Raw genomic sequence first — 23835 nt, 5'->3', positions numbered from 1 at the left:
TTCAAATTTGTCAGGCAATGCATTACTTTACATCAGTGAGGCATCACTTAAATCCCAGAAAAACTAGAGAATTCCCGAGCTACACAATAGCCATTGCCACAATTAATTGCAATTTCCAGCATGACAGTCATCCAAAACATAACACCAAGGTAGCAAAGGAGTGGCTAAAGAAGAAACACATTAGTGTCATGGAATGCCATAGCCAGTCTCAGGACCTCAATCCTATTTAAAATCAGTTTCTCTCTCTCTCTTTCTTTCTTTCTTCTATGTATTCATTATAGGATCGGCCTAAAGCAATACCTTTATGGTCCACAAGGGGGCAGCAGCCATCATGTTGGAAGACGATTTGTTTTGTGCAAGCAATGCTTGTACTCCACATCTGAAGAATAGCTTGCCATCTACATGGGAATGTAACAGTACAACAGTGTTAATAGTGTAAAATATATATTGGGTCAAAAGGTCTGAGAGAAAGTCTAATACTATAAACGTAATATTTTTTTGCAACATATTTACTTTCATGTAATAATTTTATTACACATTAGTTTCAAATTTTAAATAAAATGTTTAGTCAAAAATTCCACTTTAATCATTCCACTTAAAAGCTTAAACTTTACTGGACATTTTTGTTTTTCCATCATAGAGGAGGAAGACAGGGAATATCGAGAGAGTGAGGAGGGATAAATAACATGCTTTTAAAGTCAAACCAGCCAGGAATCAAGCTAGGAACAGCTGAGAAAAATTTAGGCTATGTGATAGATGTCCTAATCAATAAACGGTCACAATCTGATATCTCAGTATTTGCTAACTTCTCAAGTTTGTGAAAAATTAAACAAGTTATTATCCCAGCTTGTCTTTCTTAGACTCTATGGACAACCGAAAGGTGGCGTATAGTCTACTAGTGGATCTCCAAAATTTGAATATTGTGAAAATGTTCGTTCCTTATTTCAAAAGTCTGCCTCTTAAATCCTTTGTTCATTACACTGACCTTTCCCAAACATATCTGTGCTTTAGCATTTGTGATTTGTTTTGCAGAAATACATCATATTGCCAAAATTATTCACTCACCCATCTAAATAATTGAATTCAGGTATAAAATCAAGCGCTTAGGTATGTAGACTGTTCCTACAAACATTGGTGAAAGACTGGGTCGCTCTCAGCAGCTCAGCAAATTGATAGTGATAGATGCCACCTGTGCAACAAGTCCAGTCCAGTGAGCGCTGATAACAAGCTGGGTGGACTATTTAGTCCAGAGAATGTGACATCATGTTTTTCAAAGAAATGAAAAAAAAAAAAATCAGATTTTTGATTTAGCCTCAGTCCACCTGGATTATGTTCATATATGGCTTGTTTTTATTGTTTGTCCTAAAGCTTTATTTTCTTAGAAGAGATAATGATACAATAAATAGTTTTAAAGTGTGTTTGTGGATATTTTGTTGACTCCATTTACATACAGGGGATTTTCACATACTTCACTGAAGAGGTATGTGCCACCCTGCCTAGACCTCTTCCTCCTCATTTGTCCACCCGTGTACAATTTTCTAGATCAGCCACTGGGTAGCGCCATCTGAGGGCCCAGCAATCATCATCCAGTATCAATGTTCAGCCTTGTCACATGGGCACAGAGAGCTCCCTAGATTCTCAGAATCTTTTGGTCACATTACAAGGAAAGTAATGCTTGCTTTGTCAAATCTAAAAATAGACATATATATACACCAAAGTAACATCTCTTTCATCTCAGACAGCACAGTCATAAAGCTCCTAGCCTGTCAATTAATATGTGCATTCAGCCTTTACATTTCTGCCATCTTGTGGCCCCTAGCCAGCTTTGTTGCTGAAAGTTGTGATTATTTCAGTCCAATAGGAGACTCTAGCTCTCTCTGTAATACAGGTGTGTCCATCTCCTGTTGAATATTGACTGGAGCTGGGCAAGCTGAGAGACCAGCGGCTTTTTTCTGGTGGTTTGCGCATGAACATTATAGATAAAATTGAGGGCAGACCAGAGTGCAAGGAAAGTTGGCACTGGCTCAGCTTTACTGTTCTGAAATCAGTTACGACCTGCGCTTCTTATGCAAACATAGCTAGCATTTGCAAGTAAATGAGCTTCAGTGCTTTAGCATTGTAAGAGATGAGTTTTGTCTTGCTAACCTTGGCTAACGTGATGCAGAGAAGATAGAGTTGGAAAAAGTTGTTAAATAGCTTCCTTAGTACATTCGTATGAAACACTGTATCCATGATGGAGATGGGATGGCAGCATTTACCATGTCTGTTCTAATAAATCAGATTAGCCTTAGATTCGATTCGATTTCAGATTAGCATCTTTGAGAATCTATGAATGTAATACACTTAACCAGCTTTTAATCCCCTATAGATATTGACAATTAACCATGTCCCTCAGTGCTCAAGCCTTTTAGCTGTTTAAAAAAACCAAAAAAAAAACCCCACCATTAATATAGTTTAATCAAGATTTAGGCCTGGGTTTCTGAGCTCATGAACAACATTTGCTTTGGTTTAAAAACCAAAATGTCTCAGTTTAAACATCTGATATATTTTCTGTGTTCTACTGTGAACAAAATATCATTTTATTTAACATGCAAACCACTGCATTCTGTTTTTCTTTTTACATTTTATACAGCATCACAACTTTTTTTTAAAAAAGGTGTTTCAAACAAGAGATTCAGAGGTTTAAATCCTATTTAAAATCCTACTTCTTTACCACACAGTCCATTATGATGGCAGCCAACTAAACAGCAATTTAACAAGGAGGCAAATCTTTGATATCAGATGTGGGTTATTGTATATAGATCAGTTCTTCATCTAGAAACCAATTCATAGCTGTATTTCCCAATAATCCAGTTTTAATGTTTGCTCTTCATCAGTATAAGATTACTGTAAATGTCACCATAAGCTTAGATTTGAGCTGTTGAGCTACAAGATCATACAATGTTTGAACAGTTTCAGTGATTTAATTTCCTGTATTTGTTGTCTTGTTAGCCTTTTAACACTGGGTGGTGCACTTAACAATAGAAATTTAAAAGCCTACATGACACTTTCCCGTCCTGCATGTTTGACATCTGTTTTTAAAACAAAGATTTAAAAAAAGGTCATGCATGCAATGAAAATGGAGACAGTGACAGCGCTTCAGATCCTTTTATCTAAATATGAAATATAACCCATTATTTAACACCTCATCAGGAAGCTCTTTTCAAGCATGTCAAAGCAAAACTGTAAACAAATGATGGCAAAAACAACTGTGTGTGACACGTTCATACTGCATGAAAGCGACAGGTCATACATGACAGCTTCCAGGTGTGAGCACTGAAGCGTAACTGTAAAGAAACATCCAAGAATGAGTTTAAATTAGGTTTATGAATGGTGCTTAAATAAATTACATTAAAACACTTCTACAATAAAACACTTCATAAACTGATACTGTTTTTCAATTTAGATGCACCATAAAATAAATCTAATGTTACATTTTTACTAGCCTGTAGTACATTTTATATTTTTAATTAAATCAATTACAATTAAATAAACCTTACAACCATTTTCCTAACTGGCTACCAGCCGGATGCAGGGCTAACACAGAGAGGCAGACAACCATTCATGCTCACATTAAATATAGAATCACTAGCTGAGCTAACATGCAGAGGACCCACACAAACACAAGGACACCATGCAAGGAGACCAGGCCGCCCAACCAGCCGGTGGATTTGAACCCAGCATCTTCTTGCTGTGCTAACCACAGTAGTGCTAACCATTGCAGAGCTGTGTCATTAAATCATTTGCAATCAAGTAAGATTCAATTAAGTTCACCAGTGAGCAAACGCCATGAGAGCACATGGCAGGCAACACCATTAAAGCAATTAATGAAACACAAAAACGAGGAGTCTTGGAGAAATTGTTACAAATCTTTTATTAAGGTACTCATTATTTGTTCCATTTTTGACATTTTCTCTATGATTTGTATTCATTTATCTTAAAGTTGTTAATGTGCAATTACCTTTGATAATGTTGGGTCACAGTTACAGGGCTTTCACAAAGTTATTGGCACTTGGAACACAGAAAGAGGAGGATGAGCAGTACAGGAGGTCCACTGGTGCTACAGGGTTACAGAGGGCAAAGAGCAGGGGCAAAGACATGGGCAGACCAATAACTGCACAGGTTGTGAAGAGAAGCATTGTATCTGGGTAAATATATACCTCATGCTGCGAGTGCACAACAAACAAACTATGTGTGCGTCTATATATAATATACAGTATTTATCTATACATGTATATAATCATATTTATATATGTACTGTTTAGTGACAAAAGGTTCCCAATGCCGTGCCACACCTTATCCATTCAAGTGTGTAGGTCTACATTTTGTAAGTGTAAACACGTATGCTGAAAGGTAGAGAAATTCCTTAGAATGTTCAATAAAAAAAAGCAAGAGAGCTCTCAAAAGAACACAAATTAAAAACGAGTAACACCCACATACCTAGTGATGATGGAGGACTGAGCGACAGCAATCAAGTTATGAATAAGGGAGTTTTTGGCTGTCAGTGAACTTTTACTTAAGGGTGAAACCCCTGAAATGTCCCGGAACCACATTTTATTTCAACTGAACTTGTTGAACTGATGGCAACATGGGTCCTAATCACTGTTTATATGTAGTAAAAGCTTTGAAGCTGTAACAGCAGCATAATCTTACTAGGTCAATGGTGCAGTGGGGACATTTCCGTATACGGGTTGGGCAGCTGCTTCATTAGAGTCGACACCAATTCACTGGCGTAGCTGAGCTCTCGTTAATGACTCACAATACAGTACAAGTCATTCAGTGGGTCACTGAGTAATATGATTACTGTGGGAGAAAAACAGAAACGTGTTTCTCACGTTGAAATCTTAATTGGTCATATTTTATCTTATTTGGAGACTCGCTGACAGTTCTTCTGAGTAATAGTATGTAATAAAGCAAACTTTTCAGCCGATTATGGCAACTTTTACATGCCTGACAAGTCTGGTGATTTGAAAAAAAATTATAGTCATACTTAAAACAATGTGAAGCAACATCTTGTGAAAACCTCTACACAAATTAAAGCTACATATTATAATTCAGCTCACACATAAACCACTGCTTTGCCTTTATGAAGCGCATGAATAAACTTGGAGGAGTGAAACATGACACCAGCTGCATAAGGGACAGGAAGCACAACAGTCTTCAAAGATACTTGAGGTATGTGGGGGAGGGGTGCTCATGTGGCATCTACAGTCAAATGCAAAACTGAGGTTTCTTTGTTATTACCCTTAATGAATACTCACAAGGTACTGCATTTATGTTTCATCCATATACTGTATCACCCACCTAAACCAACCTAGAATTTGAAACAATAATGAAAATATGCTGAGCTAGAATCTTTATCATGCCACTAGTCATTTTATATCTTTTCAGTAAGACTTCTGCCTTCGATAGGAAGCATCGGCATCTTCCTGGCTTTCAAACTCTACCTCTCCACACAAAAATAGAACCTCTATGGAAAAAAAAATTCCTGAAAGAGAAAGTAATCAGTTGTCCGTGCGAACGTATCAGGTTAAGAACACATTCCGAGTCAGACCCGGACTACTTTCAGGTTTTTCCACCTGCAAATGTAAGAATGAATCCCCTGTACTGACCTCCGTCCTTAACAGATTAACATGCATTCAGAAGGTTTCTAGCAAACACCAACTTCCACATACAAAAGGTCAGTTGTTGACATTTCTTAAATCAGACACATTCAGCAACAGAAAAAAAGAAGAACACTTGGGATTCAACTCAACAGTCTTCTTGATTATTTACAGTAGGAGTTCGTGCCACTACTAAATAACAAATACAGGCAGGCATGGGAGAAAGAAAAACAAAAAACAAAAAACAAGGCAAATTCCACCTAAAGGGGTTTGATTGCTACACAACACTTCTCAAAAGGTGCATGAACTACTAGTTCTTCTCAATAAGGTGCAGAAACCACCACTCTTATCGCTCATGGAAGGTGCAAAATCATTTCAAACTTCAAAATAAAACTCATTTTGAATTTCCAGATGAAAGAGGTGGTGCATTGCATACATGAATAAGCCACACACCAAAGACACATCTGCACAATACAAACTTGGCTTTCTTACCAGAGAACTATGTCGAACACACACATACACACAGTACCATTAAAACCTTTTTGCTTCAAGCAGCATTGCCTCCCTGTGACATCACTGTGCCCACCAGCTTATTGACGTCAAGATTTGAAAGATGCACTTGTTCATTTCACAATTATTTCTTGTGAACGTCACTTTTTTCCTCCCTCCTTTTAGTAATTTTTCTTCGAAGGCTAAACTAGCAGAGCTGTCAGATAAATGTAACCTATAAATGTCCAAAAGTAATCTTCAAAACTGTGGGCCAATGCTGTATCAAAGGAGGCGAATGTTGCAGGTTCACAACCTAACAAGAAATGCTAAGCATAGTCACAGTCGTGCCAGCGGAAGCAGTCTTATTATTCCTTTAAAGATAGTGAACAAAAGATGAAATGTGTCAAATTTAGCAGTTCAACTGCTCATTCCATCACTTTCACTGTAAAATAAGGATAAAAATAAATGACTGAGGTTCTTATGATAAGACTCCTTTCATTATTATTATTGTACTCCTGCAAAAATAGCACTTTTCCTTACTTGACAAGCCCTCTTTCAATAAAAGCTGAATACTGAGATTTTAAAACAATCCCTCTTGCTCTCTTTGCTCACACCATTCTAGGCATGGGCACTTGTATAAATATAGTTTTTGTCTTCTAAAAATATGACCATCTTTGATTACCTGTTGCCCTTCAAATTTCAATTTTTTTCCCCATTACAATCTTCTGAGTAAAAAGCTTTCACTCTTCTTTCTAGATCACTTTTCAGTTTACAGACAGAGAAACATGCAAAGAAAATAAAAAAAAATAAAAAATAGGCAGATGAGATATATTTCTATAAGACAGCACACAGTGAAACACTCGAGTGAGATTCTCTGGTCTCAAGAAAGGTGAGGTGAGGCTGAAGAATACTTGCAGGGTGATCAGTGGAAGATGCAAGAGGAGGAAGAACAGGTAGTGTTACTTTGTTTTAATAATGTATCTATTTTGAAATTTAGTTTCTTTCCCGAGGCTGGAATACAAGTTGTCAGGTTTGCATAGAGAAAAATGCCACCGACACTTACATTCAATATACCCGTCACTTCTGCTCCTGGAAATCTGTCCATCCAGCCATCTCTTCCTCCTCAGGCTGCACTGGTAACTCCCTGCCCTCCCCCCAAACCACCAGCACCTCAGGGAATGTATTTAATATGCAACAGTGGATGCGCTTACACACCTTAAAAAGACAAGGGGAGGCAGAGGGCAGCTAGGACACAACTAAAGACCCTCTTATGCCCTTCCTTTTCTTGATTACCTCCATTATACAGTCAAAGCAAAAAAAAAAAATTAAGTTTTCAAGTCCTGGTTACATCAGGGCAACAACTGTTGACCCTAACAGTGTAGTATAGACAGTCAAGATGTGAGAGATCAGCGTGGGCCAAAGAGTGAGGAGGCAAGCGCAACTGGGGAATACTGTATGTGCGTCACCAAACATTCAAAATAACGGTCCTCCGTCCCCACCCACACCTGGTAGCGATTCACCTGAAGAGCCGCCTGACTCCATACCAGCACCACTGGCGGACTCCAATGAGGCAGGGTCGAAGGTTGGATCCGCCCCCAGGGCGTCTTCCTCTGTCTTGACACCTTCGGGAAGGAACGCAGAGTAGGCGTCACTTTCCGCCATCAGTAGCTTTAGCTTGGGTATCCAGCTCTTACGGACCACACGTCGGGCGTTGGTGCACATGTCAGCTGCAATGGCGTTCATCTCGCTCTCTTTGAAGCTGGTTGCAAAGTTCTGGCAATAAACTGACAAAAAAAAAAAAAAAAAAAAAGGGAAAATAATTAGGCTGATCACACTTTTATGATGTGACTGGAGCCAAGAACGAATTTCACGAGTGTACTGACAGATCCTTTTGTCTGTCTTCTACTCAAAACAGACAAAAGCATCACTTTCACCAATATTTGAATGAAGATGGATTTATTCTAAGTACATGCACATACTACAGTATGATCTGATCTATTTGTGATACTGGCAACAAAACCTAAAAGGGGTAATAGCTTTGTTGATAAATATATTTAAGGACTATATTGGATTATATGGGACTGACAGTATAAAAGTGAGTCAATTTTTTATGGATCGCCTGCAATGCTTAGGTCCTGCTCTAAATTTAGATGGTTGCCAGGCAACATAATACATCACATATATCCCAATATTCAAGTTTTGCGGATATAAATTAAATGCTGCGGTCACAGAATGAAAACAATACAATGTTGCAAGAAGAAGTATAAAGGCAGAAATGCTAAAAATAGATCATGTTAACCCATTTGTAGGTGGCTCCTAGGCAGCATGATGATGATGTCACAATGGCTGATATAGATAAGAACCTTCAGGAATCTAAGATGTACCTGTGTGCCAGGTTTGGCTGCTGAACTCCTGATTGTATAGGAGGAGTTCATGGACAAATAGGCACACAGCGGCCTGTTGTATGAGAGTTACAGTGTTTAGGAAATGACTACAGCTATGGCTTTTTCTTTTTGGTTTGAACCGCGACAGTCTCTATAGAACTTTACACACAAAAACCTTCAGACAATTTCAAAAGAATCAGATGAGGATATTTCCATAGTTGTCTCTATTTATATGTAGCATACAGCATGAAACAGCCTGCTTTAGAGGTGTTCACACTATTGGAATTACTCTGTGTGGCATAGTCAATGGAAATGCCTGTAGAGAGAGTGCGGAGGCAGCACAAGTGACAACCAATAGGCAATATTCCTGTGTTATTACCTGCGTGTACCAAATGATCACCTGTGCTATTTGCTTATTGGCACAGTTTGATATTACACAATCTCCGCAAGTTAAAGAACGCTGCAACTCGACTGGATCGGACATCTTCCTTCTCATGAGCACCTCTGCTGAGTAAGTTCTAGAAATGATCAGGGCTGCAGAGCATATGTGAAAACGACTCATGACTGACAAAAGAAAGTCTATTTAATATGCGAATCAACACTTTATGCACTTGGTTTAAAATTCAACCGAAACACTTTAGACAATCGCAATCTTTTATAAACACCAGCCAAGTTATTTATCCAGCTGTCTCTCATGTTCAGTGTTTATTATCCTGACTAAAGTTGCAGTATGTGAAATGCATAAGAAAACCCCAGCACATGTGGCGTGACCTCAACAAAGCAACAGTTGTTTTGCTGTTTGATTTCTGGTGAAAATCTACTTCAGGGGAATGTTTTTAATATTCACTACTGAAACAGAAATTGCTTGGTTTAAGTAATGGGTGGCACAGTCAGTTTTTTTCTTTGTTTTTCACCCACAGGGGTTTTGGCACATCACCTACATGTAAGGTGCCAAGAGAATGATAGAGTATCCCCTCCAGGCATGTTCAAAGACAAAAATGCTATGATTTGCATAATATTTTGGGCAGGAGATGTTTTTCTGCAAATAATAAAAATGAAAGTAGTTCTGTTACCTTGTTAGAAATTCTAAAACAAGGTCAGGCTTCAACTGGCAAAAACCTCAGTGGAATACTGAACCCAAGATCCAATTAATGTAGTCCAAAAACTAAATGTGAAAAGGTAGCAAAATGTAAACTTTCAAGTCAACAAGGACAAAACAGTCACATTTAACTTGTTTACTGGCTCACACCACAGTAAATATGCTCTGCACTGGGCAGAATAACGACGTGGCATACTCCACAACTCCATCAGCTACAACCAGTCATGTGATGCATGGCCATTTTTAGTTTGGTATGATCCAGTAAACAAGTGAAATATGATTATTTTGTCTTTAACAGCTCTAAAAATATATTTTTTGTTCAGCCCTCGATTGCAAACATGAACATACATATTTTTTGGTTTAAGTTTTACACAAAAAGACTGCTGAAAGTGTTTCATGTGCTGCTGAAATGCTATTCACAATGTATTATGTGTGTTGTGCAACACAGGCTTCAGACTAGTAGTGATGTCACGAGTCCCGCTCACAGCTACATGTCTTTAAATCTGATTTTATGGTGAGCATGGATACATTTTCCACTTTCAGCAAGGTTTTACTGAAAAAGCACAGCTGTAAAGAAAAAGGGCAACTCTCAAAACTCAAAGCTATAAAACGTCTAAACAAATGATCACCCCACTATAAGCAGGACAATATCTTTGTTCTGGTGTGTCTCATGTCAACACTCGATTTCAGAGTGAATGTTACTAACTAGCGGTCACAGAGTTATCGCCAAACACTAATCATACCAATGCAAATCTTATTTATGCTTTTAAAACAACAAAACAAAAAAAACCCCCAAACTATGCTTGTTTTGTTGCTGCTGTGAGGCACGTTGTAATGTGGATTTTTTTTAAAAATTACTAAGTATTAATAAAGATTAATATTATTGTTGTTACTATTAGTACTATCTAAATGTACCTGAAAGGAAAAACTGAGACATTACACAGCTAACTCATTAATTCAGCTACGGTTATGATACGGCTTAGTTTACAGTGTAAATACACAGTGTGTGCATGCAGTGTGAATGCATGTACATTCCCCTCCATCAGTACATGCACAAATTGTTTGCATGCTTGTGGGCAAACACCCACAGACAGACAAAACATGTACGCTCACATTTGACTGCATGGAGCACTCTGTTGTCCAGGGGCTTGCGACTCGGGTCATTGGTGGACGAGCGAATGCCTGTCCCGCAGCTGTTGGCCAGAGTGTTCCTGATACATCAAAAAAAAAAGAAAAAAAGAAAGAGGTAGACAGAACAGAGGAAACACAAAAATAGTTTATTTATCCTTCATATGCCAGCAGATTTAAAAAAAAAAAAAAAAGAAAACAAAAAAACTTTAATTTCTATATTAAAACTACGCTTTGCATGAAACACTTGCATAAATAGACCCAGACAAATCGAGGGAAGAAGCAAACCTGTCAAAGAAGGCGGCCAGCAGCCTCCTCAGCAGCACCTTGTGTCTGGTCCCTGCACTCACATGACAGTTCATTAGCTGAGCTCGTGATATATACACAGAAGTACCTGCAAAGAATCCAGAAAGAATTGAGACCATTTATTATCGCTATAGATTATCTACTGAGATTATCTACTGAGATTATCTGCTATCTTGTTTTATGGCATTTCCCTTCTTCAACTTTTGTGGGTCAGGTACAGCAATGATACAGTCAGGATCTTCGCTTTCGGTTACTGGAATGGAGAGTTTGTTTATCTAGCGACAGCTCTGATTCATATCACACTGCAGCTGTGGGTGGGGAGAGAGAAGCCTGTGCGCCAGTTAAATGTCACAGCTTTGAGGTTTGATTTGGTTTCATTACTTCAGTTTATTCCTTTGACTTTTACAAATGTAGTATAAAACTACCCTGAAACACTTGCTTCAGGTTGCTCTGACACAGGCACATGCTGCTGCAGAGTGAAGTGTGTAACCCCACTGGTAAGGTAACACGCACAGTCACAGTATGTCCTTGACATAAACAAACTGAGTCACATGTGCAGTACAGCCCTGCTTGCCAGTGCCAATCTCAGTCATCTGAGGACAGCGTCCTCTGAAGATATGAATATATATCAGTGCTACCTGCCTTGTCCTATTTAGGCCTCATACTATACTGCCTATATGTATTTAATAGTTCAGCTCTACCCTTTAACCATAATGTCATTGATTTCCAGACTGCAGACTGAGGCAGATAAAATTATTCACCTAAAAACAACACAAAAATAAAATATATATTTATTTTTATTTTATGTTATATAAGATTCATCTGTCCTTCTTCCCCTTATCTTTATCAGGGTTGTGGGTGTGCTGGAGCCTATCCCAGCTATCATGGGGTGAGAGGCAGGGTACACACTGGACAGATCGCCAGCCTGCCGCAGGGCTAACACAGAAAGACAGATAACCATTCACACTCACATTCACACCCATGGGCAATTTCACAATTATCAATTAAAATAACCCCACTAACTGCATGACTTTGGACAGTGGGATGAAGCCTGAGTACCCACGCAAAAGCGGGGAGAACATGCAAACTCCACACAGAGAGGCCCTGGACCACCTTTCTGTGAGGCAACAGTACTAACAACAACACCACCCTGCTGCCCTTGTGATATCAGATAAATATATAAATAAGATAAGTTAATTTGATAACATATTTCTGATATATGCAGTACTGTGCAAAACTCTTAAGCAGCTGCTCATTTCTTTATCTTTATTTTTGCTTCCAAGGAGCCAGACTTGTAATTTTTTTTAACGTGGTCTTGAGCAATAGTTCTTCCGGCTTTCTGAAGAACTACGTTTCCTTGGACATCAGCTTCTTTGTTTATTCATTTTCAGTCCTTGTTGCTGACCATTTACAGAGGAAGGATTTCTGTATGTTAAGTCACTTAACACTGACTTAACTAAAATTAAAACTAAAAAAAAAAAAAATAAAGATACAGTATCATATCATGATACTTTGTGTGGCGATATCATATTAACACAGGGATACCAAATATCAATATAGTACGAAGAAGCAGGCTCGTGTCATCTGACAGGAAGCAACCTTTCTGCAAGTAGTTGCAGCCTGACTTGGACTGACAGCAAGCTGCCTCAGACAGAATACTGAAGGTTTACAGAAACTTTTAATTTAGAAATGCAGACAGATTTCCAACATGTTGCCATCAGTCTGAATGAGCCTTTATGAAGAAGGATAACTCGTGGGGACTCGACTCAGCTGACTGCCAGCTGGCTGTATTCTGGTTATACTCATGGAACAGGAAGGTTGCTGAATGCAAATGTAATAGTTTTAATAATTCAGTGACAGTGTTGGTTTGCTTCACAATCTAATTTTGAAGCAAAAAACAAATAAATAACTGAAATGAGATAACTTTATCGTATTGGATAAAATCAATACAAACAAAGTTTAATTTAGGGACATAATGTGCAGTTGGAAAACATGATAAATCACAATATATCTCACTGCAATACGCAGCATGTCACAAAATGTTAAAAATTGCAATAATATCGTACCATGAGTGAAGTATTGTGATAATGTCGTATTGTGGAGTATCTGGTGATTCCCACTTGTAGACTCAACACTGGGAGAAAAGGCTGAGGTGCGCCAAATTACACAAGAACTGGACTGAAAATCAATATCCACAGGTCTTATGGTGTAATGAACCCAATTTGGAATTTTTTGGTTCAAATTGTTGTCACTGTGTACAGAGGAGGAGGACTGAGCATGCATAACGATATAGAGGAGGTCAGGAGAGAGATACAACACTGAGTGTCTACAACCTACAAGCACTTCAGTCAGATGTGTTAGATATCTTGTTAAAACTGATTAAATATATGAACACAGAAATATATTGTCAGATTTTGATCCATTATGTGAAACCATTTGGAAATCATCTAATTGGGAACAGCTCAATTTTTCAGCATGACAAGAATTCCTAAAACACTGCCAGCACAGTATAAGCAGGATTTGAAGCAGCTTGGCTATATTTACAAATGAGATAATGACCCAACGGCAGTCTGGTATAAATGCATCTATGATTTCTGTAGTTTAGATCAAGGTAAAGACTTCATTTTTAATACACTTGTAGCAGAATCAAGGTATTTTCCATTTTTTTTTTTTTTTTTTTTTTACAAAAAAATATTTCGTTTTGACACCTATGGACAAACAACAAATTAAAGAAGAAAATCCAACAACAGTATCAGGCCACCACAACAGCTATGCTGCACTTTAGATTCTCAGTCTCTGGTACTTCACTAGAAAATAGATTTTTCCTGTTTTGCTGTTGATGGTTGACGATGGTTGTAGAAGATGCTTGATTCTCATCAACCATCAACCAATTCAACTCGACTGAGAAGAGGCGATTTGAAAGCCAAACAGTGAACATCAGTTTTATATTCAAACTATTCAGTGACCCCTTGCACTCCGCAGATGGGTGGAGGAGACCTCTCCCAACAGGAAATGTTTCATCATAAGAAAAAGGAGATCACACATGGCATTTTCTTTCTTATTCCTTGCTTGCCTCTAAAGATACAAGCAGACCCAAACCACAAAAGCAAAACATCCCCCCCGACAGCATCACAGAACCGCTGGATTCCCTTTAGTGTAAAGGTCAAAGGTTTCAGTTTTTCTTTCATCCATCACCCACCTGCAGGTTTCTCATGTTAAGTTTGACATTTTGGAGACAGCGAGCCAAGACAATTCTATGAAATTTGGATATTTTTGTCTCCCAAATCTAATCATTTTGAATTTCTTTTTTTTTTTTTAATTTAGTTGTAAATATTGCCGTCTTTAGGTATACACACACACACACACACACACACACACACACACACACACACACACACAGAGAAACATACCTGAGACTAACTCTAGTTTCTCAGCAGGATCTCCTTCCTCGTACAGTTTGGGATGACAGCGGTTGCCTATTTGGGCAATAAGTTCTGCAGGAAGACACGAAAGATCTCTGCCACGCATCCGACCTCGCGTCTCCGTGTTGTCTGGTAGAGCCTCAACACGCTCACCAGCAGCTAGAAAATCACCATATGGAAAAATTTCGAATCAACTATAAAAATGTATTTATGTGAATATTTTGTGCTGTTACAATGTCTCCACAAACCAAAAAAGTACAAACATGTAATCAAGGTGTAATGAAAAACTTCAGCTAGATATATTTATATGTGTTGTTATAACTATTCTGTCTATTACCTGCAGCTCCCATGTTGAGCATACTGTACATGGTGTACATGTTGCAGATTTGTCTGTACTGCTCCTCAGCACTTTCATCTGTCCCCTCCTCTTCTTCTTCGTCATCATGGTAGCTGATAGGTGAGTCACTAGCGTAGGTACTCAGGGTGCCAGGGCTGGCGCCCTCTGACATGATAAGGCCTGCTGCAGAGTTCCCGTTGGTGCTGGCACCGCCGCCAATCCCACCACCGGCCACCATTCCCACGAGGTTGGTTGTGGTGGCACCCATACCCACAGCCAGTCCGAGACCTGCGGGGCTCTGGATAGCGCTGCCCCGCACTGCCTCCTGGGAATAACGGGCTGCTTTCCTGGCACCTCCTCCTCCCCCTGAACCTACCCCACCTCCATCTCGGGTGCTGCCCCCCTCCCATAGTCGCTTGGCGACAGGAGTGCAAACCACTGAGTAAGGGGTGGCCGCCTCTGGTTGGCTCGCTGGCTGCTCCGTCTTAACTCGTGATACCAGAGGGAGCGGCGTCAGACAGGAGGCGGGCCGGGCTGCACCGTTACTGGTCTGTGTCACAGGGCTCTGGGGCTCTGAAGGTGGGGCCTCCTCTCCATGAAGGCCCTGGGAGTCACAGCTGGGGGAGGATACCTACCAATAAATGCATATATCACCTTTGCGTCAGCAAATAGATAGATCTTACCTTGCAGAAAGTCTTAAAACAGAAATCTCAAATAACCTGTATTTTACCAGTTCAAACTGATGAAACAATGACTTTAGGTTTTCTGCTACTTCACTTTCTATTTCTATTTAGCTTTACCTTGAGGAAGAATTCAGTGCCTTTCTCCATGATCTGTTGGATTTGCAAGAAGCCGGCAGTATACATGAGGAGAAACTGGTCCCCCACCGTCATGCTAAGACGGCCTGTGTAGCAGAAAGCCAAAATCTGCTGGAAGCTCTGAGGCTGCACGGCCGGCGGGAGCTCCACTACGGTTGGGCTGGCCTCACTGCTTCCGCCACCTCCACCATTGCTGTTGTTGCTGCTGCTGAAAAGATCCCGGAAATAAGAACTACTAGCAGCCAGAACTGCTCGATGAGCCTAAGAAAAAAAATAAGAAAAATAAAACATAATTTAAAAATGATTTTACATATTACAATATACTGATTTACTAAGGGCTAGTGAGATGTTTTGGAGAATTTATTTTCTCACGGTATAGCTTCATTTAAAAAAACAACAACAAATAATACTTTTAAGATTAGGTTTAAAACTTCCCTTTTTAATAAAGTACATAGTTAGGGCTTGATTGGGTGACCCTCAATCCTCCCTTTGTTACACTGCAATAGGCATATGGCTGCCCCTCCCTGAGCCTGGTTCTGATGGAGGTTTCTTCCTGCTAAAAGGGAGTTTTTTCTTCCCACTGTTGCCAACGCCCTTGCTCACAGGGGGTTATATGATAATTGGGGTTTTCTTTGTTTTCCTGTGTTATTAACCCTTCTGACAGCTTTTGGTAAACTGCTTCTACACCAGGGGTGGGCAACTCCAGGCCTCGAGGGCCGGTGTCCTGCAGGTTTTAGATCTCACCCTGGGTCATCGCACCTGAATCAAATGATGAGTTCATTACCAGCCCTATGGAGAACTTCAGGACATGTTGAGGAGGTCATTTAGTCATTTGAATCAGCTGTGTTGGATCAAGGACATATCTAAAACCTGCAGGACACCAGCCCTTGAGGCCTGGAGTTGCCCACCCCTGTTCTACACCCAGCCAATGATTTATTAACATATTGATTTAGTAGCTCTTCAGTGTACTTTCATTTTTAAAATACTAATCGAGTTCTTTCAATGTCCCTGAAAAAGAAGGCCCTACTCAAAGTGAAAGATCTCAGAGAAGGTAAAAAAAAACAAACAAACCTTAGTTACAGGCCAATATTTAACTGAGGAATGAATGCAATGCACAAATTACATTGTCTCTAATGGACAGGATAACTCAAACTACTCAGCAAATGAAAGAAAACCTGTAACCTGTAAAAAACAATCTTTAAAACAAACATTAATAACATGTTATAGACTGGAGATTGAAACTTGCACAAATGTGGATTCACACTGAATGATGCATCATATGCCTCTGCTGCAAAAAGTTACATGTTGCAACATCCCCCCCCACCCAAAAAAACAAGAAAATGTCCAAACAGCAGTTCTTCTGAAGAATAATGACGTTCCTTTTCCATGGAGCACGATTGCCACAGGACTTTTTGTTTACACTTGGGTCTTTTCTTCTTTATTATAACCACAACCTTCAGTCAGTTGAGTGAAAAGAAGAGAAACAGTGCACCAGTACCTTGAAAGCATGGCCCTTGACCACTACGGACACATCGCAGTAGAGTCCCTGCAGCCGCTGCTCATTCAGACACTCTAGAACGTTGTTGCCGAAGTTTGGGATCGCCATCTGGAGGGTCTGGGCCATGGTGCGCCTACGCACACCACCAAAAGGTCTTGTTGGGAATGAATAGAGACAGGCGGAAACAAACAAAGAGGACAAATGAGGAAGAGAGGAAGTGAATAGATCCAAATGCTGGTTACTGAAAAACAGGATTGACTTCATATATGGAAATACTGAGCCAAATTCCCACTCCCCCAAACACGTTCTTTTTCTCCACTGAATTTTTTCCCATGATACGGAAGAGCACCCAACTCAAACTACATGTATAATCAGACCTTTTTCATATAAAACAACTACAACTATTATCAAACCAACCCAAATAACGATGGTTGTGATATTCGTTTTTGCACAGGATTTTTGTTTTAATTCAGGTAACTGCATACTTCATATTCACAATCCAGTTCTTCATACATTTTAACTGAAAGCCTGTTCAATAAGGAGACCACACTAAACTAAACTTTCAGGGCGCTCCATGTTAGAACTTCTAATATGTAATAAGTAATTGGCAAACTCATGCTAAGAAAGTGGATGCCTCGGGTGCTGCCTCCTGCATGTTTCAGCTAGGCCACATGTGAGAACGGGCAAAGATATAATCGCATGTGAAAACCGCCGTCATTTACCAAGTATGAGCTCCTTCCTGTTGGTCTTGCCGATATGTGGATAAACTTTGACCGTGAGGCTGGTCAGAAAAGAGCAGGGCCGCCACTATACTTGCAACTGGTAACAGTTAGGAGACCTTTGACTGCACCACTACAAACAATATGTTGAAAGGCCGTCTTCAGATCTCGCTTTGATTTGCCAAAGAACTCGGAATGAGAATATTTATACGGCAACTGTGGAGTAGATCTCCATGTGACATTTTGATACATAATAAACTTTCTTTGTGAATCACTTTTCAGTGGGTTACATCGCTTTAATCATGATTGCTGTTGCATGTTATAGCTTCATCTTGTTTCTTTGCAGTGATGACTCCCCCCGTAGGCAGTGTGAGGTGAAGGTGTAATGTAACACAGCTATGTTAAAAGACAGAAAGCTCAAAGAGAAGCTAAACAGCTGAGGAATGTCAGAACCTCACATTAACACAATGCAATAAAACGCCGAGCAAATCTAACTGGCCTGTTTTATTACTGTTAGGCCAAAGTATTCATAATGAAATGCCTGTCTGTTAAAGGAAGGTTCCCCTCAATTAAAACAATACATCTCCTGAAAAACCCAAATGACATGGGCCGCATTTTCTCCTTCGCACAGTCTACCGAATGGTATTGGCAGGCTCGCAGCACTCTGATATTTCAAACTAAGTTTTGTTGAAACTTCCACAGGATAATCTACATTTCATTAATCCTATACGTCACTTCAACCTTGCAGTAGCTGTTGGTGCCCGGGGGGCTCAGTGAAAGCCTTTTTATTTTCTGTGTCTTCCGTGAGCTATAAAATCCCATGTCCTCAGATAACTGGGTCATGTTCTGGTATTCTATGTGTAAACGTGTGTTTGTGCGTGTGGCCTAAACAAAAACCACATAGCATGTTTCCATTCACTTCAGTCAACAGTCAGAGGCAAACATGCCCCCCCTTTGCCCCATATCCGCTCTAAGATTGATAGATTATGCCTGTCAATATTAAATTAAAATGAGCCAACGTTCCCTCTGCTGTGGCTATGAGGGCTATAAGCAGGGTATATTACATTACTCGCTTGATACTGTGAAGATATGTAAACATGCTTCGATGGTATTACACCAGCAATGCTTTGCGATAGTACGCTCTATAAACAGCAATTTCGGTGGTGCCATTCACATGCATGTATATGCCCTCTGTACCCTCAATAAGAGCAATGCAAACAACAGATCCATTGATCAGCCTACATGGCATTGCACTGCTCGTGCTTACTTAAAGCACAAGGCCCGTCATAAGTATTTCTATGCACGCAGATGAGGGTACAGGCCTGCAATGCAGAGATATATTACCACTTAAAAGTGTTGCATGAATGCTTGCTGAACCTACATGCACCCACACATAGAGCGTTATCAGTGTAAGATACTATCTGATAATGTGAGAGCAAAGTGACTGAAGCCCACCCTGTGAGAGGCATAAAAAGCAAACTTTAGTGTGACTGACTGATGAGGGTTGGAGCGAGCCAGCCCATCATATCCAAAGCCTTTCATTTGGGACCTCGCCAAGCTCCAGGGTAAAGAGAAATGCTCCCTTTGTCTCCATCTCACTCAAGCTCCCCTCTCCCTCATACTAAAACACAGATGCGCACACACACAAACTCAAACAAACCCACAAAAGGCACACTGAGTCACACACAGACATTAGACAATACTGCTTGTTTACAGTTTGGCGAGCCACAGTAAGCACACATGCGTGCACATCAAGACACACAAACGCTGGGCCAAGAGCAGGGGTGTGTTTGCACAGTTTGCCCCAGCAGTGAGCGAGAATGCGAGCGTGTGCACGCACATGTGTGTGTGTGTCCCTGTGCACTAAGGAGGGGCAGCGGGGGCCTGTAGGGATGAGAAGAATAATCTCAGGTCCTTAAATATATACAGTAGAGTGCAGCAGCAACAGTGTGAGCAAATGAAATTCACCCCAACTAACCCTGTAGCTTAGCTCTCATACCAGCCAGCCCTGGGAGGAAAGTAGGTCAGACATACAACATACTAAAGACCTTACACTTTTAATAGCAGCCTTTAGAATATTTCAAGGGGGGCTCAGTTGTGTTATGATGGACTGGTTTTCAGCCTATTTTGAAACTTATTCCACCAAACTCTTATGCTGGTTCAAACCTTTCAGATCATTATGTGGAAAAGCCCCTGATGCAGCTGTCACACACAATTCCCTCTATAGGCATTTCCTCATTATATGCGCCCATGCTTGCATAGCTGTGCCCCTGGCAGGCCTGACTTTTGCTTATCCTCACAGCAAGAAGGCTCTGATTGTTTTACAAACACACTTTTTTAACTTCTTATTTCTGATTTTTTTCCCTTTAATGTGTGTGCCTCTGTGCTGAAAGTGTTGCCAAATAACGTGGAGAAGGATAAGGAGTTGTTTAACCCACCTGGGGGTGTCCGATCCGTGCCTACCCCGCCGGGAGGCTACTGGGAGGTAGGGACAGCATGGATGCGTTAAGGGGGAATCCAGGATGGCGTGCGATTGTTTACGTGCCCTCAAATGACAATCGGTTAGACGAATCTAAAGTAGTTTTACAGGAATCGGGCCACTTCGGGAGTCCCTATCCCCCCTCCATTCCCCCTCCTCCAAGTGGCTGTCAGCGCTTAAATATCTGATTGCCCTCTCCTTCCATCCGCAGCACGGCCTATGGGAGGTGGCTAACGGCTAAAGCTAACGCCACAGTTAAAATATTTTGGGTTCGCCCGGCGCACCATCCACCTCACGCACAGTCAGCCCCAGCTGCACAATGTCAAGCATTTCCGCACTCACAAAGGTAAACAAAGCACTTACTGGCCGAGCGGACGAGGTAGCCGTGCTGCGACGCCGGTTAGTCAGGCCCAAAATGTTGCTTATTTAAATATTTTGGCGACGGGGGAAATCGCTCCCCCTGCCATTCTCCATTCTACCGACATCAACAGGTCATCCCAGGACACGCAGCAGCTGAGGGCGAGCCAGACGGAACCAGTGCGGCACGGAGCAGGGGGGGTGGTTGGTGGGGGGAGCACAACAAGGCACAATTCTTTTTGCAGCCGGCGCTCACAAGAGCTGCCGTGCCAAAAAAAAAAAAAAAAGATAGCGAGAGACAGAAACAAACTGACTGCCGTTGAATTTTCTCATGTTTTGTGAGGCTCGTTAAGTTAAACGTGTCCTGCTCCGCTGTTGATAACGGGCTATATTTTTATTATCATTATTATTGTTAGGCTGAAAAAGGCAATAGAAAGTTTAGATTGTGCCAGCCTGGACCGGCTTTCCCCTTAAAGTCGCGCACTTATCCCAAACTTTAATTGCCCCACTGCTGCTGGTGCTTCTGCTGGACTGTCCCCCCTCCTCCTCCATCAGCCTTAAAAATCTAACGGTGACCACCCCCTCCTCCTTCTTCTCCTCCTCCACCGCCGCTGCCGCCGGTGGATCATCAGACGACCCTACCGACTGACCAACGGCCGAACAAGACACTCACCCCCTCGCTGGGAAGCTGATGCAGAGCGCTGGTTCGTTTTTCCTCGCTCCGGACAGCCATTCAGTGGGAGCGGAACGGCGATAGAAGAGCCATCGAGGGCGGTACAGTATCCCAGGGGATTGCGGAACGCAGAGCCACCGATCGCAGCGAACAGCAGAGGAGGAAGACAAGCATGACGCGCTCGTCATTCAATCGCATGATCGTTGAGAGCGCAGCCTCAATTTGGGGGAGACCTATCCCACGGCGTAGACTGTTTGCGCATTGGCACAGGCTGCGTGGAGGAATTAGTCTGAGTCTCTCTCTCTATCTTGCTCTCTCCCTCTCCGCAAATGAACTATGGAAGTAGGCCGTGTGTATGTGTATATGTTTCTCTCTCTCTCTGTGTGTGTACTTATTTAACTTAAGTGAACTCCGCGGGCGCATATAAAGTAGCGATAAAGCCGCACCCTTGTTGGCTGTAAACAAGTGAAACCTATCATATTTGCCCAATTGGCATACAGTTATAAGCCGTGCAGTGGCGTTATTTATAGCAGCCTATCTATAGAGTGCTCTGTTCTGTGAATTCTTTCTTTTTTTCACATTGTAAGCTGGAGGCACAGCGAAATCAAAATCCGAGTGGACACAGAGTGCACGCAGAAACGCAAACCTGTGTCATCACAGGTTTGTTAATAAACTCCATCAAAAGAGCACATTCCCCAAACGTGGACATCATCATAAGAACAAGAAAACCCTATGACTATATATACTTTGATAATATAATAATTTCATGTATATAATAATTCCATATATCTGGCACTTAAACCTCGCACTGTTCTGTTCATGTGCTTTTGCCAAATGCGTATTTCAAGGTGGGTACCTAAAAGGATAGTATCCCACAATGTTAATGTTAATAATTTCACTCGACCCTGTCAGCAAAAATAAGGAGAAAAGCAACATTAAGTAATTAAAGACTCTCGAATGGTAGTCTGGGAATTATTTAACTCACATGTCAGCAGCAGAGTTGGTTAAGTTACTTGAAAGAAGTAAATAGTAACTAATTATTGATTACTTCTCCAAAAACTAATCCAGTTACTTTACAAATTTATTACTTCTTTTCAAAAGTAATTAGTTACTTAGTTACTTTTTAAAAACATGATACACAACCTGTAAACGTAATAAAGCAGTAGACCTTTCAGCCCAATTCTATTTTTTATGCATAATACATCATATAAAATTGAATCAAATGGAAAGCCTCTTTTTAAAAATTGTTTTATGAGTTTTAATCTTTTCATTTTATGCACAAAAATTAGCAAAAATTAATTAATATTCAATATTTTATACATTTTTATACCTTTTTATACCTGTTATAGCAATTTTAACCTCCTAGGACCTGGCGTCCACATATGTGGACATCACATTTTGGGTTATTTAGACCAAAATACTCAATTTTGCTCTACAAGTGCCTGATATCCACTTACGAGGACATTATACTACTACTGTTCCATCTAAACTTTAAACGAATGTCCTCATATGTGGCTCTCAGTTTTCTTAGAAACAAAAATCAGGTAAAAAAAAAAAATCTCGTAATTCTTTGTTTTTACGTTCATCGGGTCCCAATATGCTCAAATATCAAAGAGAAATTAAAAATGCATGCCGTGGAAGAGTTCGGGTCTTAGGAGGTTAAACCTTTTGAAGAAAAATATAAGAAAGTTGCTGATGAATTTCAACTCAGTGCTTCTTCTGGTAATAATCTGATGTAGAGCATTAAGATTTGAATGTGAGTTTGTTTTACTTTGATTTACATTGCATACTTTCAGCACATTCAGTCTGAAACAAAATAACAGGCAAGGCATGGGTTCAGCAGTGACTTTATCTGTGTTACTGAAGTTAACTGATTGCTGATTACCTGATAAACAGGTAATCAGCAATCAGTGGAATTGACTGGAATTGGCCCCCTAATGCCAACCTTGGTAACTATTAAACTGAGGAAAGTCTCTAATACACAAATCAACATTTTCACTGGCCTTCTGGTCTTGGCCCCTTAAGTTACCCAGGGGCCTCTGACCATGCCTCCTTTATATATATTTTTTCACTTCATTGAAGTTTCCTTCAATGAAAGGGAAGTAGGACAAATGCAGAATCATTTCAGGAGTGTCACCCCAATACATTTCTCACCAATACATTTCCTCCTTATCATTGTAACTTTAATAGCATTGTAACTTTACAATAATGCATTTATTTAACCAAAAATAGGGAAATTATTGTATATATAATAATTATTGTTATTCATCCATGGATAGATACATTTTCTTTCACTTATCCAATTCTGGGTCACAGATAGCTCGCACATATCCCAGCTGTCACAGGGTGAGAGACAGGGTATACCCTGGACAGGCTGCCAATCTGGTTATTGTTATATTCATTATTACTACCAGTTATTTATTAATTTGTATTTTCTCTTTGATTATTTTCTTTCTTGATCTTCTTAAACAGAGCCTCAGCTAT

The 23835-nt window shown here is 40.3% G+C and overlaps 1 protein-coding gene across 3 annotated transcripts; it reads right to left on the bottom strand.

Moving 5' to 3' along the window:
• Window positions 1–7336: 7336 nt before the first annotated feature.
• Window positions 7337–22089, bottom strand: nacc1a (nucleus accumbens associated 1, BEN and BTB (POZ) domain containing a). 3 transcript variants are annotated; one of them, XM_063471630.1, is made up of 8 exons: window positions 21352–22089; window positions 17124–17277; window positions 15608–15886; window positions 14808–15438; window positions 14459–14629; window positions 11031–11136; window positions 10728–10825; window positions 7337–7915 (listed from the first exon to the last, which is right to left on the bottom strand). In XM_063471630.1, the coding sequence occupies exons 1-8, from the start codon at window positions 21537–21539 to the stop codon at window positions 7605–7607; spliced, it is 1938 nt and encodes a 645-aa protein (XP_063327700.1). In that variant the 5' UTR covers window positions 21540–22089; the 3' UTR covers window positions 7337–7604. The 3 variants fall into 3 exon arrangements, with proteins under 3 accessions (XP_063327700.1, XP_063327701.1, XP_063327702.1); XM_063471631.1 differs by lacking the exon at window positions 21352–22089 and adding an exon at window positions 20685–20851; XM_063471632.1 differs by lacking the exon at window positions 21352–22089 and adding an exon at window positions 20281–20623.
• Window positions 22090–23835: the final 1746 nt, after the last annotated feature.

This window comes from Pelmatolapia mariae, linkage group LG4 (genome assembly GCF_036321145.2).
Source record: "Pelmatolapia mariae isolate MD_Pm_ZW linkage group LG4, Pm_UMD_F_2, whole genome shotgun sequence".
Classification (NCBI taxonomy): domain Eukaryota; kingdom Metazoa; phylum Chordata; class Actinopteri; order Cichliformes; family Cichlidae; genus Pelmatolapia; species Pelmatolapia mariae.
This window is presented reverse-complemented; position numbering and strand designations above follow the sequence as displayed.

Coding starts and splice junctions, on each gene's coding strand:
- nacc1a (XM_063471630.1), bottom strand. CDS start 21,539: ATGACGAGCGCGTCATGCTTGTCTTCCTCCTCTGCTGTTCGCTGCGAT. Junction 14,630..14,807: donor GCTCAACATGGGAGCTGCAG/GTAATAGACAGA, acceptor GTGATTTTCTAG/CTGCTGGTGAGCGTGTTGAG. Junction 7,916..10,727: donor AGTGCTCCATGCAGTCAAAT/GTGAGCGTACAT, acceptor TTTTTTTGTCAG/TTTATTGCCAGAACTTTGCA.